The sequence below is a fragment of the Selaginella moellendorffii genome, unplaced genomic scaffold, assembly GCF_000143415.4.
Source record: "Selaginella moellendorffii unplaced genomic scaffold, v1.0 SELMOscaffold_47, whole genome shotgun sequence".
NCBI classification, from domain to species: domain Eukaryota; kingdom Viridiplantae; phylum Streptophyta; class Lycopodiopsida; order Selaginellales; family Selaginellaceae; genus Selaginella; species Selaginella moellendorffii.
The window spans coordinates 117,794-137,057 of NW_003314308.1; the positions used below are offsets into that span (position 1 = coordinate 117,794).

At 45.4% G+C, this 19,264-nt stretch overlaps 3 protein-coding genes across 3 annotated transcripts; 1 reads left to right on the forward strand and 2 right to left on the reverse strand.

Annotated features, from left to right (window-relative positions):
- Positions 1-60: 60 nt before the first annotated feature.
- Positions 61-5,710, reverse strand: LOC9657634 (autophagy-related protein 2). The gene is made up of 11 exons (XM_024686021.1): positions 5,295-5,710; positions 4,399-5,231; positions 4,210-4,334; positions 2,325-4,159; positions 1,387-2,268; positions 1,222-1,334; positions 1,008-1,158; positions 842-955; positions 553-793; positions 312-493; positions 61-261 (listed from the first exon to the last, which is right to left on the reverse strand). The coding sequence occupies exons 1-11, from the start codon at positions 5,457-5,459 to the stop codon at positions 61-63; spliced, it is 4,842 nt and encodes a 1,613-aa protein (XP_024541789.1). The 5' UTR covers positions 5,460-5,710.
- Positions 5,711-15,854: 10,144 nt separating this feature from the next.
- On the forward strand, positions 15,855-18,574 carry LOC9658325. Its single transcript, XM_002980929.2, has 7 exons — positions 15,855-16,281; positions 16,359-16,662; positions 16,720-17,595; positions 17,644-17,857; positions 17,931-18,007; positions 18,060-18,155; positions 18,209-18,574. The coding sequence occupies exons 1-7, from the start codon at positions 15,890-15,892 to the stop codon at positions 18,428-18,430; spliced, it is 2,181 nt and encodes a 726-aa protein (XP_002980975.1). The 5' UTR covers positions 15,855-15,889; the 3' UTR covers positions 18,431-18,574.
- LOC9657635 lies at positions 18,552-19,208 on the reverse strand. The gene is made up of 4 exons (XM_002981084.2): positions 19,076-19,208; positions 18,974-19,018; positions 18,821-18,918; positions 18,552-18,755 (listed from the first exon to the last, which is right to left on the reverse strand). Exons 1-4 carry the CDS (start codon positions 19,148-19,150, stop codon positions 18,671-18,673), a joined length of 303 nt encoding a protein of 100 aa, XP_002981130.2. The 5' UTR covers positions 19,151-19,208; the 3' UTR covers positions 18,552-18,670.
- Between the last annotated feature and the right edge of the window lie 56 nt (positions 19,209-19,264).

Here is a 19,264-nt window from a genome sequence, read left to right on the forward strand (position 1 = left end):
CATTCTGAGTTTAAGAGTTTGAGTAACACTGTTTCAAGCGTAAGAAAGATAGAAAGTGACTTACCCATTACGAACTCCCAGAAATGCATGACGTACGGCGTCCGCAGTAGCGGACGCAGGAGCAAGAATTGCTGCTGGCGAAGCCTTGATAGCATTCGCAAGAGCTTCTCCGGCGCCTCCACCTCGCTGATAAACTTTAACGGGATTCCCAACCAAGGAAATGGCTGTTCGTTCCAAACCTTGAGCTAAGCTCTCATAAGCCTGCCGAAAACCATCCCTTGTATGTGAAACAAAAGCCCTTAACGAAGTACCTGCTGGAAGCCCTCACGAGTATCACTTGGCTGGAACTTGCGCCTCGCATCCTTTCTATCCGAAGGTATGCGTCCGCCCAAGCCCATCTCTGTATGCAAAAGAATGTGATGGACTCCAGCAGCCAAATTTGCTCCCAGGCCCAATGCCTCCACAGAAATGCTCTGAAGGAAAGCCACAGCCCCTGCATGGCTCGAGTTTGAGACCGCTTCGGATAGAAGTAAAAAAAGACCATATACGCACCTTTCCTCATTCCCCGGAGAAATCTTCTGTCTTTCTTGTATTGCTCCGCTGGGAAAACTATCAGCTTTGCAGCGCCGGAGCTTACAGCATACAGAGGACGTATTGGTCCAAAGGCCCTCAGTAGCTTGTGGACTTGACGGGGAAATATATCCTCGAGCCATTCACCGAGTAACAAACCCATGAGACTGCTCCATCCATAGACCCCGGACGTATGCACAGACTTGAGATGGAGCTCCACACCCTGCATAAACATTGTTAACACGTTTGATTTGCAAGGAAACAGCAGTACCTTCCAGGACACCATATTAAAGAGCTCAAAACAATTCCCGCTTCTCAAGGCCCCAAAATCCAGCCGTCGCGGAATATAATCGACCCGTATTATCAAGGGTCGCATTTCACACACCTGCATGACAATCAAATGTAAAAGCAGAGTCGACATTCGTTCTTTGCTTTACCTGAAAGAATGGTAAAATTGCATCTTCATTTGCACCAGGCAAAGAGGAAGAATCATCGTCAGTGTTCGTATCCGACTGAAAAAATTTGCCAAAGAAATCGACATGAGCTTGGTCGAGATGTAAACATATAGGCAACAACGCCAGAGAGAGTCTGAAAAAAGAGAACGAAGAATTAAGAGATAAAAAAAAAGGAAGAAAAAGAATTGTCACAAACCTGTATTCTTCCAATGGAGCCAAGGGATTTGGCCTCACAGCATCCATACGAACTACAACAGCCTTAGAAGTGGACTCTCGTGGACGCGACCGCTTGTGATAATAGCCCAAGATCTGCACCATCCCACTCATTTAGAATAGAAAGAGTGAGAAAAGAAAAGCTTACCAGTTTCCAACGCGCGTCCACACTATAGTCGTAAACGTGAACGTCGTGAATCTCCACGAGAAGACTGGATGCATACAGCCCTGTTGGTGCAAAAGCATCGTACTGGACGTCCATTCCGACGACCGAAACTTCCACACAGCGGTCCCTTTGCCTTGCATTCAGCCAGTCCGACCCTCCATATAGTCTCCACCGCACTTTCAAGCCATTGAGAATCACTCTGCCGAGAGCTTGCGGATAGTTCGCCTCCTTTCTGGCATTCTTTCTCGGGCTGACGCACTCCAACGGAACATGATTATCGAAAACATCCACCGGAGAATCTTGGTACCAGCTACCTCTCGACTCTGAATCACTGTGTTGAGATGTCGATGTTTCTGTTTCGCTTTCTTGACTAGAGGTTGGGCTCATATGCGGCGCATGCTCCATCACAAAGAAGTCCTCGATAAAAGTGGGCTCACAGGCTTCCCCACGAGATCTCGTAGCAACCAGCTTCACTGACGCTTCTTGACGGACTGTACTCGACGTCGAGCACTCTACCTGCTTCACCTCAAGAACTTTCGCACAGCCAAAGGCGTTTTCCACCAGCCCCTCAAATAACCCGTCTGTGAGTTTGTCTGCAGGGTCAAGTGTTTGGTCTCCTTCATCTCCCGTGGACGACATATTCTCTGCCGACTTTCCTTTCATCGTTCGGAGTTGTAGTTCCACGGTCTGTTGCAAATCGGGAGCAAATAGTTGTTGCAAATCCGCCACAAGTCGACCAAACGCTGCAATAGTATCGGAGCAAGTATCAAAGTTGAGCTGATTATCAGCCGATATTACTTCGTAGCTCGGATTGTCGGTGCTGCTAAGCTTAACCAAAGCACCAACAACTGACGACTTAGCTACCTGTATAAGAACATCAACAATTAGCAAGCGTTATACTACTGAAGGATAATACAAACCTGAACAAAGCCAAGCAGTTGTAGTGATGCACCTCCCATATCGCCAGGCTTTCTCAACTTCGTGTCCACGAGGTGAAGACCCAGATCTCTGAGAGAGATGCAATACTCCTGCGTATCACTGTCCGTAACCTCACCACTAGATACCCGTAAAGCAGCAGCAGCCAGAGCGCACGAGATTGAACTCGTCGGACCAACTGGTTCGTAGACCAACGCTACGTCGTGAAGATCAAACAGAAAGTATGGCCGTCGGGAAGGTTCAACTTGCTGGTCGCAATCCATCCTTTGGAACGCCCCTTTGCATTCTTCCAAGAACTTCACCACGGCCGGTACCCAGTCAAAGTTACCACCTTTAGTGAAAATAGTAGCACCACGCATGCAACCTGTTACGAGCACGTCTGGTTCTTGTCCGTTGCCAGGCCAAGCTACCAAGTTCATGCTCAGTCCTGCAGTGCCGCGCGAGAGTGCGTTCTGTGCTCCACCATCACCACGACCAATAGCGGATGCTTTCCAGCAGACCACGGCATTGCGTCCGCCTTCGCGGATTTCCCCTTCACCAAGATTAATATGGAGATATAAAGCGCCTGGATCTCCACCTAGAGCCACCCCAGCAACAAGCTTGAGCCTTGAACTTTTGAGTTGCAAGAAGTCCGCCAGTCTCACCCCTTTGCTAGAAGTGTCGACAAATCGAGAGACACCGACGACAGCTTGGACTTCACGAACTTCAAGTGTGAGTACCATCTGTGGAACTTGTTTAGTACAGGAGGACGCATCCGGCTCCGAACTTGTGAGACATGCCAAGAGCTCGAAGACTGCAGGTTGGTCCGAGAAAGTGAAGCGGAGACGTGGAAGAGAGATGTGTACGTTCGAAGAGGACGTTGCCGTGAGTAGCTCCACCGTTGCAGAAGTAGAGTCTGAACTCAAAGCAGTAGCTGACGCATAGTCGAAGTTGTGTCTTCCGGATCCTGCATGTTTTTTCTTGGTTGCAGCAATCCCATCCCAGATCTTCCTGGCAACCCTTGGCCCAGTCTTGTTGTTCTCGGTCCACTTGATAGTTACGCATGCTTTTCCCTGACTATCGCTTCGTAGTCTGACAACTTCAGCGTAAGTTGAGCTGGATATCGAGTAGAGCATGCCGTCGGTAACTGCCAAAGTTACGCTTTGAAGCTTCCCCCTGCTTCCTTTTTGATGTTCATAGACGAACACTTGAGCTTCTCGCTCACTGGTGAGTCCGACGTCTAAGAGAAATCCAGCCTTTCCCCTGTTAGCCGCAGTCAGGAATGTTCTCACTGACAGTACCGATAAGTTCAATTTGCAGTCACTTCTGACGGGATTTCCAACGTCTTCCTCTTGCCTGTTGCTACTCTCTGAAGAAGCTTGAACCCGATCAAGAGTCTGGGCCAACTTGTTCAGATTATCAACATCAGTCCACAGTACCACAGGTTGCAGAACGAGCGAAACTTTCGTGCCAACGAAGCTTGCGTTTCCGGAACCAGCCCGATGATACTTTTTTAGAGCCAAGTGTACTGCAGGACTTCCAGGAGAAGATGCTACTTTGAAAACCTTCAGCCCACGGCCACCGTGAAGGCTAATAGGGAAACCAGGTAGCACCATCTGTGATATTCTGTCAAAGCACTGCTTCTGCATAACTGATGGCGCCAATTGAGTAGCCTCGATGAGCATCACGTCCGCATCGACTCTGGATTCTTCTCCAGATAGAAGAGTATGCAGGGTTGCATCTTTGAAGACCAATTGTAGTCCATCCGGGACTTTGTCGTACAGCAAGGTAGCAGACAAGGAAGAAAATCTAGCAGTAATCGAGCATTCCATTTGTATCTCTGCATGAAGAAACGTTATAAATATAAACCACAAGCAGCAGCTAAAACACCTTGTGAAGTTCCAGCTAAGTCCGATACTGATGCCGCACCAAATGCTGATCGAGTCCAGTTCCAAATACCGCTGCTCGTTGCGCTTTGATTCCAAGCGTCAAAGCATTCAAAAAACTCGTCCATACTGCAATAACAAAAACGAAATATGAAATGAAGAAAGAGAGAAGCCATATGATGTATCGACTTACCTTGCGGCGAGATCAGGCTCGGAAAACTCAGGCTTCCGCATCCAATCGGCAATCACAGAGAGCGTAGACTTGCTGGTCGAAGGAAAAGAATCAAAGCCCTTGCCATCAAACATTGACGACCTCTGTCCCTGGATAGCAGACTCGTAGAAGCTGCTTGTGTCATGGTAGACGGACTGATCAGCAAAATCGGAAGGCACGTAAGAATGCGCTACAGAGACGAGGTGGTTTACGTCTTCCACTGACGCCTCCAGCTGAACAGGCTCCACGGAGATGTCAAACTCGATCTTCGACAATGCCAACGCTGCCGCTTCCTTGCATGGGAGAGTCACTTGAATGGAGCCAGACAGCCCGTTCGTTCCCAAGAGACGCACTTTCCTCTCCGTCCCAACATCCACCGAAGCTCTCTCGAACTCAATAACTTTCACCAGGTTGGAGGACTCGCCATCTTTCGCAGCTTCATAGCCATACTTCAAAGACGGCACCTGGAACGTGACATAGCTCTCCGAGCCAGTATTCCCTTCTATCCCGACCGTGACAGCATCAACGTTCACTCGAAGGCCGAGCAAAAGGTTCTTGATCATCTGGCCTATGATCCGGACTCCATCACTCACTCCCAAGTACGTCGGAACACCTGTGTCGCTGCTGCTAATACCAGGCAGCTGGCTACTACTACACCCCAGGCCGCCTCCATTCGTGCTGGAACCTGGCCTCGACTCACCACTTTGACGAGGAGCCACCAAAAGCTCCAATCCCTTCACCTCGATCTCACACGGAAGTCTCACGACTATCCTCGCAATGGAGCCATACTTCAGGATCAATGGCAAGCTCTTTATCTGGAAGAAAGGAACGATCGGTGAGAACTTTCTTGTCTTTCCTTGTTTTTTTTCTCAGCTTACCTGATCGTTCACGTAATCGACATTGAGGACGAGATCCGTGAGCGTCCCTGTGCCACTGCCCAGCTGCACGTCCAGCTGCTCCACATCGATCTCCTCGTTTAAGAACCTATTGAGACGCTTGAGCAGAAATTTGCACAAGCGCTTGGTCGCCCACTGTAGCACCATTGCCCCTGTCGCTCGCTTGCCGGGATGAGCAAGCAGGCGATTGAAAGTTCTGCCGGTGAAGCGCTATGGCGCAGCGCGGAAGCTGGCCTGCTAAGAAATCACAATGCCGCGATCGTCCTCCTCGTCGTCGGGAGACTCCTCACCCACGGATTTTTGCCTCACCATCAATCTCGAGCTGGAACGCGGCCAGCGCTTGCGATGCGAGAAATCGTTGCACGATCGCTCCCTTCCAGAAAACCCTATCAGGGGCAAGAAACCCTAAACATGGGTATGTCTCTTTTTTACCTTTGATGCCCTTCTTTACCTTTGATAAAAACGTTTCTATCTGTTTACCTTTGATAAGAAAGAAACGGTAATCAATGCAATTCTATAGCCATCTAGGTTAACGCATATTGGAAGTTTTGATAGGCGGCGTATGGTGTGCAATTTGTAAAAGGGTGGATTTTACAATGGTGGATTTCATTCACACCATGTGTATGCCTTGTATTATGGGTGTGAAAAAAACACAGGCATAGAATCTTTTACGAATATCCAATCTTTATGCCCCGGATGGGGCATCATGCCCATAGCAATGACCCATGCTTTGTATGGAATGGAGCCATTCATGGCCTATAAACCCATTCATCCCATGCATTTTAGCAGGTTGTTAATGTTGCAAACCAAATGAACAATCTACCAAATTGCATACCATACTATTTTATCTAGAGTGCTATGTTCTCACATCTTGCTCTTGGCACTCATAGCAAAAGAATTGAATTATCTTTTTTTGGCACACCTCTTTTAACATAGTGTTCATAACAAGCGTAAGTGAATTCCATCTAACTCCATTGCAAAGCCATAGATATATATTGTCTGGAGTCATGTCTCTAATGCATCCCATTGAGTTTATCCTTTGTTGCCATTGATTTCCAATATAACTCTCTCAACACTTTAGTTTTGTACTATGGTGCTTAGAAGATTTGCATATGACTCAAAAGTAGGTTGAAGTCTAACCAATTCAATGAATTGGTGGGGCTCATACTTCAATTGTGTACAATACAAAGGTGCACAGTGTTGATGTTTGGACTTGGAGTTCTCTCAAGAAGAGCATGCTGAAAGAGATTTGAGAATGTGGAAGTTGCAATTGCATATAGTAATATTTAGAATAACAATAGACACTTTCAATATTTTCCAATTATAATTGTTTCAAATTGGACCTGGAGTTCTCTCAAGAGGAGTGTGAAACACAAATCCCTAAGCCCCAAAGTGGAGCCGAAAGGGTGCCACATGGTAGTGGCCAAAGCGAAAGCCAAACAAGCAGAATATGTTTGGATTAAAAGCTTTAACTTGAAAGGTCGAAAGTGGGAGTGGAACTCCTAACGAAATGCTCGAGGAACAAGCACGAAGCGAGCAATAAGTGTGTCTTTAGAAAAAAGACATAAGAGGACCAACACATGACATGTGGAAGTGTCCGAGATGGAGTTCAAAAAGGAGTCCAAAATTGGAGTCCGAGATGAACCCAAGTTAGAGTCCGAGATGGAGTTCGAGATGGAGTCCGAGATGGAGTTTGAAATGGAGTCCGAGATGGAGTCTAAGATGGAGTCCGAGATGGAATCTGAGATGGACTCGAGATGGAGTCTGAGATGGACCCGAGATGGAGTCCAAGATGGACCCGAGATGGAATCCAAGATGGACCCGAGATGAAGTCCGAGATGGAGTTCAAGATGGACTTGAGATGGAGTCCGAGATGGACTCGAAATGGAGTCTGAGATGGACCTGAGATGGAATTTGAGATGGAGTCCGAGATGGACCCGAGATGGAGTCCAAGATGGACTCAAGATGGAGTCTGAGATGGACCTGAGATGGAGTCCAAAATAGACCCGAGATGGAGTCCGAGATGAAACCGAGACCGAGACTGAGACCGAGATCAAGTCCGAGTCTAAAACCGAGACCGAGACCGAGTCTGAGTCAAAGTCCAAGTCCAAATACTAATACAAGCTGTTGGGTGAAAGCCCAAAGCAATCGTCCCTCGGGGGGGGGGGGGGTTGCAGAAGGTTCAAAAGTATAGTAAAGAGAGTGTGGGGGTTGGAGCTTAGTAGAGCCAATTTGGTACCCAGGTGTTGGATGATGAGCTAACCACTGGGAAGTCCAAGAGTCGGCTCTAGTTCCCCTAGGAGATCAAATGATCAATGCTCCTAATCCAAGTGTGGATGGCACTACCTACTTGGATACCTGGCATGGCTTAACAGAACCTCACTCTAAGCCCATGGCTAGAGCACCCAAAGGCGGAAGGTGGGGAGAGTACCCAGGAGGCTCACGTAGGGCCACGGTGTTCCAAAATGTTATCTCAAAGTCCTAGACTATGAAGAGGAAAAAAAGCAATCCTTTGGTGTGGTGACTAAGGATGCAATCCTGTGGTAAAGAAGTCCCAAAGGATAGTGGGACTTAGTGGTCGAGCTTGTGGGCCTTGTCCCAGTGGTAGTGTTGGCAAACATGGCCATAGACAGAAAAGGGATTTGGTAGGGACTGTAAAAAAGATATTGGGGAAGGCTATTCTCCATGTCTAGGGGCATTCTAAGGATGCTAAGGAGTGGATCTGGGATGATCATTTATGGATAAATGACTCAATTTTTGAGAGATGGGACTATGATGTTGGTAGTGTTGGACCACTAGTGTTACCAAGGTGAATGTCCTTAGCGTAATGGGCTGGTGTGTCGCTGGTACTTTGGGGTGTCAGTCTTAGGATTAGATATGTGAAGCACTTGGACCAAGTGCAAAGGTTGAGTGGTATGGATGCCATCTTCAAGGCTAGCAAACCCCAAGTCCTGAATAGGACTTATGGAGGTTGTGAACAAGACTCGTCCAAGTGGTTGGAGGGGTGGTTAAATGACTAAAGTAGAATAGAAAAATTAGTCACTTACAAGGAGTTTATTGAAAGAGATTTAAGAATATGGAAGTTGCAATTGCATGCAGTAACATTCATGTGAGAAGAGTAATAACAATGGACACTTTTAACATTTTCCAATCATAACCATTTCAAATTTTGAAATTTGTAAAAAGGGTTTCCAAGCATGGGGCAAAACTATCCAATGTATATTGTGTGCTACAGCTGAAGAATTGAAGTTTTCAGGGATTGAAAGCTTGTGCTCACTTAATTAAAAGTAGATTTGTGACAATTTTCTATATGCTCTAACCCTTTTGCAATGTTTGAGGTTTCTAGGTTTCTTCCTAGCATGGCAAACTGAAGAGGATTTTATGACTTCTTTGAGGCACAATAATGGATCCAATAGGGGACAGGACTGAGGATTCTATATGACGCCTCCTTCTCTCAAGGCTCGACAATCCCTTTAACAAGACAGCCTAAAACTACTTCTAATGTTGTGCCAATCACCAAGGGGAAAGGTCCTATTGAAGAAAGCGATAGCAAGGGATATGTTATTACTCGAGATGCAAACGAGGACGATTTCACATATTCAAAGGGTGATTTTGGTTCTACTATGAAATAGGTTGAGAGTTCCTCAAGCAAGGATGGGCATCATGTAACACCTAAGCTTGATAGTTTTGATTTAGATCCTAAATTAAGAGCTACTTTGGAAGCTATAGTGATTACCTTTGGTGAGGCAAGCATAAGCCAAAAGGGTACCAAGGGCTGCAAGTGCCTCTGATGGGCATTTGTGGAATATTTTAAATATTCTTACTTTTAACTTTGCCAATGAACTGAAAAGAGTCTCTTTCAAAGTGTGAAGCATATTTCAAGACAATTATCTATTTTTATTGTGAAAATATCTAGATTATGGTACTTCCACAACATCAGCCTAATCCATACAAGCTCTTTGGATTTTGGAGTGCCTAATGGATCTTGTGTTTGGTCCACTCTATTGATAGGTATGTTAAAGGGAAGAAAACTTCTCAAATGCATGTGGAGAACCTGGGAAATCGAGTAAATGATGTACTCTATCTTTTAACTTGGATCCAAATAAGCTCTCCCAGTTAGAACTCTAGAGAATCAATTGCAAAGTGATGGAACTTAAATAACTCTTTCAAGCTCATATCTATAAAATGTTCAAACATACAAAAATTTTAGTTGTTTGTGAAAGTAAATAGCTACCTCGAATGATGTGCACAATCCAGCTGTAGAAGTTCTCTCCAAAGTCCTAATCAAAGATCAGGCAATTGATGAACTCTACGGGAAGAATGATCATCCTTACTTGGAAGACCTATGTCCCAATGAGTGAAAGCCCACTTAGCAATGCTAGACTCTTGTAAAGCCTCTAACGAGCTTTTATGCACATTGAGTGTTGGAAGCTATTTCAAAGTAAGTCTCCCACTACATTTGGCTTGATAAATAGGTAATGCAGACCACTGTAGCCATGCATGCCTCCACAACCTGCTCATAACCTTCACCAAGTTCGGTGAGTCTAGACTCAAGCACTGCATTGTAGTTGGTAATTGCAGGGTTCTCTAAGATGGAATCCATAAACTTGCACCGATCGCCCTCCTCCTTTAGGTTTGATGCACCTTGCAATTGTTTGAGTGCATTCCATATATGTGGTGCGCATGCCTTGAGGTCCATCTCATATAGTCCTCCTTGGGCAAATTGTCAGTTATTCTTGTTTGGAACTTCTCTGATTGCAATTGCCAATGTTGCAATTATACACCTGCGAGATACCTGTGCATTACATTCAAATGCTTGGAATAGCAACCAGCCCACAAAGACAACCTGTGCATATAGAAATGAGGAGCATATAAAACTTGTGCTTTAGACTTAACTTACTACATCCCATTGTTCTTGTCGCAACGTCTTAAAATGCACTAGCATCCTAGGATGCCAATGCGTGGCTCCTTCCCTAAGCACAAACAGTCCATGCGTTTGTAACACAAAGTTACTCTAGTGAGCCAAATGAAAATTAGATTTACTGATCCTGGAATTTAGCGAACAGCCTCCCTAATGGCTTTTGCATGTGGCCCACCTGCATCTATTGTGGCTTCCTCCCACACCAAAGCTCCTCCAATCTCAAACGCATAGACCATTTTGTAATTCAGTGTGCCGAGATTAGTATTGAAAACGAATTGGAAATAACTAAATTCATTGTTTAGTGCAATCTGGAAGGATAAGTGAGGGAACTCCAATTCATAGGCAATCCATTACTTACCAGAATGTGAGACAACCTCAAATGTGTACAAGCAAGTTTGTATGGTTAAAGCATGGCCTTTTCAATGTAAAAACGGGAGAACTTACAATACAGTGTTTCAGCAGTGTCAAATAGTTCTTTTAATTGTTGTGTAGCCGCCCAATTCCTACGTAGGTCCCTGCACAAAACAATAAGATGGTACTAAGTGCTAAGAAATAGATACACATACCTTTTCTCAAAGAACCATGCTATTGTGAACTTAACAATTGAAGGAGGCATATTGATACTTCCTTCAGCAAGGAGTTGTTAGATTGTGTTGTCACAAAACACACCCTTATACTATGCTTCTAAAAGGCCAAGTTGAAGGAAAACACTCTCCCAATCCTACTAATGAGGCATGGCTTGGCTGAAAAGCATGTGTCAAAGAAATATTTCACCACCAGCCCAATGGAATTTAGAGTGTCTAGCAACAGCATTTAGCATCTCCTCATCACTTGTGCTCTTCACACCAAAGCAACCAAGAAGTTTGTGTTTCAGCCACTGCACATGTAAGAGAATTTCAGCATCCTCTTGTGCCCTCACCTCAAGGGCTGTAATGGCATCTTGTAAGGCAGAAACCTCCTCATGTTGCAACATGATGAAGTTGGCACTATCTTGAGTGGTTAACTGAACAGCTTCATTAAATGCATTAGTGGCATCAATCCATTGTTGTTGACACTCCAACAATCTACATGCAAACATTAATTCCATTTCGAATGGCACAATTTTCAATTATCTTACTCTACTGTAAAAAAGTTGTCAAGCAACTCCATAAAAGTAAGTGGAGTGGAGCTACTTCCCTCTAGAAAGGGGGGTGGAGGCACAGCATGGTCTTCAAGGCCTCCGCCATCACTGTCATATACTACCATTGGCCTATCTGCATTTAAAAATTAGAAAATGAAAGAAATACTCATTTATATTAATGCTTTTTACCAGCCACATGGCCTAGAGCCACTATCTCTGGTAACAAGGATGTCTCTAGAGATCCTTGGTGCAATTCATCCCCACCATCACCTTGTTCTTCGACTCCGGTGATGTCCATATTGTTTTGTGTGGGGAGAGTTTCTTTTGGTAATGAAAGAATGTCTTCTTCATCCATAGAGTTTTCTTCTTCATTATTCTCATCTTGGTTTGGTTCCTGCGTGGCTGGCCTCGGGAGAAATGGCTCACCAAGGGATCATCATTTGCAATCAAGGTATTTGTACTAGCTACAATTGCAAAGACCACAATATATATTTGTGAGAAGGGAAATTTAAGAAAATAATGACTTACGTTCACAAACATCCTTCTCCTTGAGTGCTCGAGCCTACTTTTGATAACTTAGCTAATGTTTCTCAGTAAGATGCTCCATAACATTGTATAGGTATATTACTATTGCCTGGTTACCATTAGCCTTGTTTGCTATAGCTCCCCATAATATTTTAAGAGGCCAGTAGTAAGGTCGAATAGAGCTGAGGCAAATTTTGTAGACTCGGCATGGGCCTCACCACTATTGGACTACCTTGCACGCTGGACAAATGCTCCTGGGTTGGTTATAGATGAAGGTTGGATTCCTAAGGCTTGAAGTGATAATAGAATCACATGTTGGGCCATGTCAGGCTGGAAAGGAATATTGGAGTATAAGCCACCCCATATGAGACACTTTAGGAGGTCCACTATTAGCTTGTCAAGTTCCATCACCTTCACAAATGGCTCTCTTTTCCACCCATAGAAGTGTATATGCCAAGTCTTCGGGATTGCAATCCACTTGGTGACAAGAACTGTAATGAACAGCCGGGGGACCAAGGGTGTCGTAGACAATATCCCACCAATAACTTTGGATTGACTACCATGACATCCATAACGATAAGATAAGGACTGCCAATTGTTATTGGCATAGGTGTGCACTACAGCCACAAGCGGTAAGAGAGTCTAGCACAATGAAACAAAAATGAGTCAAACAAATCCAAAGAAAAAAAAATTGAAGAGTGCATGGGGTCATGTTATACCTGTGGCTCACATGGCAGCCCACCTTGAGGGTCAACTTGAATATATCTGGATGTCGAAGCTCCACTAAATGATGATGTCGATCCTTGGGAGTAGTTGTGGAATGCTGGTGGGGAACTATAAGCTCGCTAGTGTGGCGACATTGTCAACTCACCCTACGCAGAAAAACACATGGAAAAAAGATGGGTACAAATGAAAAACTTACCGAGCTACACCAATTATTGCTTCGAAAGGTAGATGGCTAGGTATTGGCACTTGCATCGGTAGATGGAGTTGCAAGAGTTGTAGCGGCTGGTGGAGTTGCGAGGCTGGTAGAAGTGGCACTATATGGGCTTCCATGAGCATGTTCTGTAGTTGGTGTTGGTGGCAGCATTCCAAATTGAACAACACCGTGGGCATGAGGCATCCAGACTTGCTCATTTTGGACGCTCGGGCTACTGCTTTCTAAGGAAGGCAAAGAGAACGAAACATGCTAAAAGTTCCACATATGTTGCAATGTATGCAATATTAGGTGGCGCTCTACTTGCTCAAATGCAGTCATGAGCTGTGGATGGGATGCTGTTAGAGTTGATGTCCCTACTGCGGAGCTTGGAAAATCAAGTGGCTGGCATGTGTCTCAGGAGACTGTTGGCTGTACTGATTGTGGAATATCGAGTGCTTAGCTGCGTGCTCGCAAGGAATTTCCTGCATAGTATCTACTGCTGTTGAGGCATGTGGTGTTCTTGCTTTGAGCCTAAAAACCACAAAGGATTGGTTATGCAAACTTGATCGAGGAAAAGCTACCCACCATCGCAACTGTGGCACTCTTGCTTAGGCAGTGGTCCTACAATCGGGGGAGTGTGCAATAGAAGCTTTGCCTCCGGTTAGATGACGTGAATTGATTGGAAGAATGAACGAACCATCAACAAAATCATGTCATAAAATGAAATTTCCCTGTATCCAAGGCACAATTAATATGGGTGGGACTTGGTGTAAACCCTAATCCTAAATGTGGGAACCCTAAAATTGAAGAAATCAAGAATTGAATTTAAATTTGAAATTTACACTAAAGAACACTCAGTTTTCTCCAAGTATAGCTAAGTATAATTTTTTTAAAGCTCGTCACTTCACTGGTGTTGCTGTAGTAAGGCACTTTTGATATAAAGTGGTAAATCTACACTCGCAACATCAGCCATTGCACACTCTATTGTTAGATCCAAATGAAGTAGATATTGCTTGTCCAAGTTGAGTCCCTCTTGATGCATTAAAAATGCCTAGTTTCGAACAGTGCCAAGACTTGTAAGGTAGCCAAGCACAACGAAATAGATTTTAAAAAATTGTTCAATTCTTGCTCTAAAGATTACCTCTAACAGAGTTGCACCTTCGATATTGGACAGAAATGGTCCAAGAAGGTCTTTAATATTTTTTCCACCAACAGCCGGCATAATCCTACAAAAGCACAATTTATAAAGAATTCTGTAACATTACCAAAATTCTTACCCAAACTTTCATTCCATCGGTTAAAATAAGTTTGTAGGAACATGAGATGGTCTAAAGTAATCACCACATCAATACAGACGGACCTTATAGAGGTTCTAGGTTGCAACCCAGTGTGAAATATCTTTATTGAGGTACAGAGTAAAGACACAACATAGACTCTAGTTGTGCCATGGATTAGATACATAAAAAATTCTTACATCTTCTATAAGCTCAAAAAGTGTTTATAAAATCACACCATGCTCAAAGAGCTCTCTCCACAAATGCTTTATATGTTGTAAAACAAATTTGATTTAGTCCTTATTTGGAAAAACTCTAACACTGTGAGCACTTGGTTACATGTTGATGTCCCATATATGAAGCTCCTAGCTGCAGGACCCCAACAATAGACCATGTCCTTCTCAACCTCATTGTGCTCTGGAGCATTGTCGCTCTGAATGTGTTTGGGCCTTTCAAATTGACAAACAACCTACACATATGTGTTGAATATTGCATGAGATTCTTTGGAGGTAGCTAGCTTGCAAGCTACAATATAGTGAGTTGCTTCGCAAATAATGGCATGTACATAGAAACCATAAGTTACAAGCTTGCAATATGCTACAATAAACATGTTACCACATATGTTAACAAAAAAGCATAAATGAAAAAATACTCACAATCCATATAGCAAAGTGCATAAGCCTCTTTGTTCCTATAAATCCTCAAATCCTTGTCATGTGCCTTTGTTCCAGCTTAGTTGGATCATGAGTGGCTAAGGCCTCACGAATTTGGCGTCGGCTAAACCAATATCCTCTAGTTCGATAGCTAGATCGGGAATTGATAATCCCCCAGTTTGTGCCACCTTGATTCATGGCTTTGTTAGTTCGAATGTGATGAAGTACCTCTTCGGGTGGTACTCTGTAATATACACCTCTCCAATTTGGATTGACAAGCTATATGTATTTGTACAATATTGCCTTGGAAATTCTAAGATAGCATGCGAGGTAAGCAATAGTCTTAGTCTCGAGGATCTTCAGATGCATCCAGGTGCCAAACGCGGCTGGACTACCGAATCCCTTCGATTGCAAAAAATTATAGAAGGGCTAAAAACATGTAAATCATGAATCTAGAAGGCTGGAAATTAAGCAAACCTCTAGGACAACATTATTGTCACTATCCACACCTAAACCATAATCCGAATCACTAAAATTGAATGAAAGGTTATCCACTTTGTTTTCCTCCACATCTTTTAGTAAACCTGGAAGAAAAGGTTTTAGTGACACAAATTTGAAGTGAACTAGGGAAGGAACTATACTTATGGTAGGAACTTGAAAGTCCATAAATAGCAATCAAGTAGTAAATCAAAACCATTTCCAACATTGCCCACAAAAACATTTGAAACCAATCACTAACAAACCAAGTTACTTTCCACATTTGCTACCAAGAAACATGCTAAATAACAAAGCACTAAAGCAGCATGCTAAGGCAAACAGGCATCTTTTAAACCCTATGACCTAATGAATCCCTATGTCATGGGGTCAAATTTGATGATATATAGCATCTATGTATAGCACATTATTCATATTAGGATATCATCAACCCATGGGGCCAGCATTCATGGGGTATCCATGAGGCATCCAAATGACATTTAATGCCAAATTAATAAAAGACTGCCACATAAACACTATATTGTGAGTGAAATTTGCCATAGTAACACTCACCTTTTTCCGAATTGCACGCCATACGGTGCGTATTATGATCGTTGCGCCACGCGTGGTCGCATAAACCCTAAAAATTCTTTCTTTCTTTCTTTCCAACAGTCTAAATTTCGGGGGGACGATGGCAGTGAGCGACAATTCTTCCTCCGATGAAGACGACGAGCCATTCGTCTCGATCGGCAGGGCCACCAGCAGCGGCAGCGACAGCAGCAGTAGCGGCGGCAGCGTCGTTTGCAGTGGCCGGACAAATTCCAAGATCAAGAGGAGCAGCGATGCCGGGCGGAGGATCCAGCATGGAAGGCTCTACGACTCCACGAACGGGATTACTTGCCACTGGTGCCGCCAGAAAACAGTGGAGGACAAGGTGTGCTGCAGCCGCTGCCCCATCAGCTTTTGCGGGAGCTGCCTCGCCAATCGCCATGGCGAGATTCTTGACGAGCAGATGGAGGAGGGCGTGCGCTGGGTCTGTCCCAAGTGCCGCGGCGGCTGCGGCCCTGGCTGCGTGGATTCTTGGTAAGATCGATCCATCTCCATCGCCGAGATCATGCATTTCATTTCTAGGGTATCATCTCACGATCCATTCTTTGCAGCTGTAACTGTGGCCCCTGCCGCAAGGCGCAAGGATTGGCGCCGACGGGCGTCCTCAAGCACGGAGCTGCGAAGTCCGGATTCAACAATGCGCATGACTACTTGATCCATCTCGAGACTGGTGAGTCCGTGAGAGAGATCGCACAGCGCAAGCTCGGGAGGGACTGGATCAAGCCCGGCAGCACGGTTCGTTACGACACCGAGCCGATCTTTCGGAGGAGGATCATCCGGACTCTTGACGATGAGGATTGCACGCCAAAGAAGCGGCGGACCTGCGAGGCCGAGGAGAGGACGCCTCCATCGAGTGTGAGTGTTCTTTTCTTTTCTTTCTCTAAACTTTGGCGATTTTCTTTCTGGCTTTAGATGCGTGGAGCGCTCAGGGGAGCACAGCTACGGCGGTATCTTTCTCAGCTAGCGTCTGACAAGGCCGCGGATAAAGCCATCGCCGAGGAGGAGGACGAGGAGGCCAGTGGCAAGGACGTAGCTTCGCTTGGAAGTAGAGTAAAGCTCCGGCTTTTTCAGTCGCGTGTCAAGGGCGAGAAGATGGACCACGTTGGGACGAGCTCGATTGCTGCTGCTGCCCCAGCGATCAAGACAGAAAAGCCGGCAGACGAAGAGCAAGGTAAGGTTTTCAGTCGCCAAAAGCAAGTGAAGATGGAAAAGGATAGTGAAGCGTCGGCTCCTGCTTCCCAGAGCCACCAACAAGCCGGGGAGCGCTTCCGAGAGATCTTCTCTGAGGCAAAGCAGACGAAAGAACGAGAGGAGAAGGATGAAGTTAACGTTGGTGCTCGAGTCAAGGCCGAAAAGGAGGATAGTCCGAGGACAGGGAGCGAGCAGAGGGCAACTGTTGCGATCGTCAAGAACGAAGAAGGTGGTGACAAGAAGACGATCAGAGCAGGCATTAGTAGTGAAGAGGGGCGGGTTTCTAGAGGAGAAACTCCTAGCGACACCCAGGACGAACGAGGAATCGAACACGATAGTGGCAGCAGGGAGAATACACCCGCACCGTGGAGCCGCGCTAGGAACCTGGAGAGAGCCCGCGAGCACGCTCAGGTGTTCCATAGAGCTTGCCGGAGGAACACTAGAAACAGGAGTAACTATTCGCACTTGGTGGATTCCGCAGCGAGCGAGAGTGAGGAAGAGGAGGAGCTGGAACCCGACAGCGATGAGAGCTCGAGACGCACCCAGAGTAGCTCGCTCACCGAGCAGCAGGACTCCGACTCGGACAATGGGACAAAGGTACGTTTTTTTTTCTTTTCTTTGTTAAGCTGTTTGTTTGATCACCAGGATGAAGGATTTGTTCTAGGCCGAGACGCTGGACTTTTGTATCGCCAGCAGCTTGAGAAGGAGCTTGAGAAGCCCTTCGATTCTCAGCAGCTAGAGAGCATGCTCAAGCAAGCGAGCTGTAGGAAGCCAGTTCTTCGTCACAGGGACACAAGGCGCGGGAGTATGCCAATCGCTACTACTGTCACAGCTCCTTCCTATCTCGACTATCATCCAGGTGATAAGAAAAAAACACTGCCTGCTATAGCACGAACTTTCGTTTGCTCATTGCTTTTTGTTTGCATGGACAGATCTTGCGGAGAAAGTAGAAGCGGCTGAAGATGAGGAAAAGCTCCGCCTCTTACGTGGTTTCTTCTTCTGGCTTATGGTAGCGTGGACTTCTTCATGGCGATAAAAAAAAGTGTTCCGTTCTTTTGCAGAAAACCTGCGATCCTGGAGCTTTCAAGCCATGGGTGACTCTCTCAGACCAGGAGAAAGGCAGCGACGAGTGCTACTTTGATGATCCAGACTGCGAGGTAGACGGATCTACGTGGAAAATTGTTGCTTCACTAACTTTGTGGTTCATTAGATTACTGCAGTGGTGGTGCCACTGGACGAGCAGCGAGAAGCAAAAAACCTGCTGAGGCAGCGAAAAACTTCGATCGCCCCAGCGCTTTCAGATGAAAACGAAGAGACTCCGACTGGGCACGCCAAAGTTAAGGAAGAGAAACTCTCTGATGAGGGAGGTGCCAAAGAGAAAATCGCCGGTGGAATTGGCGTCAAAGTTAAGGAGGAGAAGCTCACAGAATGAGAGAGAGAATTCCGCGCAGGATCGAGACACCCTGAAGATATAAAATTTTTGGTAAGTAGCAGCAGTAGCTGGCTAGGCGGATTTAAGTTAAGTCACTGTGTAATGTTACGCAAGAAAGGGAGAACAAAGAATGATTTTTTGTTACTTGTAAAGAGCTTACCAAGAACTGGTTCCAGGCATTGGATATTTTCTTCGCGAGAAGATCCATTGTTGCGATGAATTCTAAAAAGTTCTTCCTTTCTAAGCAGGCTCCTCGTAAGTATCCTTTTTGTGAGCCATGTTGGCGGCTTCATGGAATGTATGGTTGAAGAGACCGGCAATAGCTCTAAGGAAGAAAGGAAAGACCAAGTTTCAATCAAGCAAGCGAAAGAAAAGCGATAGAAAACTCACAATTCTTTCATCTGTTGGATCTTCTCTGGATCACTCTCGTTCATGTTCTTCCGGAATTGCGCGCGCACCATATTGACAATGCCGTCAGTGTTGCCGTGCTGAGAAGATTCGCAAGAAACGAGCCGATCGATTTAAATCAAGAGAGCTTAGTACCTTGTTGCCAACGTATTGCGCCCGACGAATGCATTCCCTGTAGAGCTGCGAAATCGCGAAACAATCAATCACAAGCTAGAATTCTTGCAAATTTCCACTCACACGCTTGGCGCTCTTGGTAATGTGCTTGGGAATCGCTGATGCCGCAGCTTGCGCCTTCGCCGCGGCCGCGTCCATCGATCAATCACTGCTAGGGTTCTAGCCAATATTTCACCTGACGGAATCTTCTATTTCACGGAATGTACTCGGGTCAAGTTCCGTCAGTCAGAATATGCTTCGACTTTATTGCGC

Excerpts from the sequence above, each read along its gene's own strand:
- LOC9657635 (XM_002981084.2), bottom strand. The coding sequence starts at position 19,150 with ATGGACGCGGCCGCGGCGAAGGCGCAAGCTGCGGCATCAGCGATTCCC. Across the intron at positions 19,019-19,075 it reads TTACCAAGAGCGCCAAGCGT|CTCTACAGGGAATGCATTCG; the intron begins GTGAGTGGAAAT and ends GCGATTTCGCAG. Across the intron at positions 18,756-18,820 it reads ATCCAACAGATGAAAGAATT|AGCTATTGCCGGTCTCTTCA; the intron begins GTGAGTTTTCTA and ends TTTCTTCCTTAG.
- LOC9658325 (XM_002980929.2), top strand. The coding sequence starts at position 15,890 with ATGGCAGTGAGCGACAATTCTTCCTCCGATGAAGACGACGAGCCATTC. Across the intron at positions 16,663-16,719 it reads AGAGGACGCCTCCATCGAGT|ATGCGTGGAGCGCTCAGGGG; the intron begins GTGAGTGTTCTT and ends TTCTGGCTTTAG. Across the intron at positions 18,156-18,208 it reads TTGATGATCCAGACTGCGAG|ATTACTGCAGTGGTGGTGCC; the intron begins GTAGACGGATCT and ends GTGGTTCATTAG.
- LOC9657634 (XM_024686021.1), bottom strand. The coding sequence starts at position 5,459 with ATGGTGCTACAGTGGGCGACCAAGCGCTTGTGCAAATTTCTGCTCAAG. Across the intron at positions 4,160-4,209 it reads CTTAGCTGGAACTTCACAAG|AGATACAAATGGAATGCTCG; the intron begins GTGTTTTAGCTG and ends TTCTTCATGCAG. Across the intron at positions 2,269-2,324 it reads AACTGCTTGGCTTTGTTCAG|GTAGCTAAGTCGTCAGTTGT; the intron begins GTTTGTATTATC and ends GTTCTTATACAG.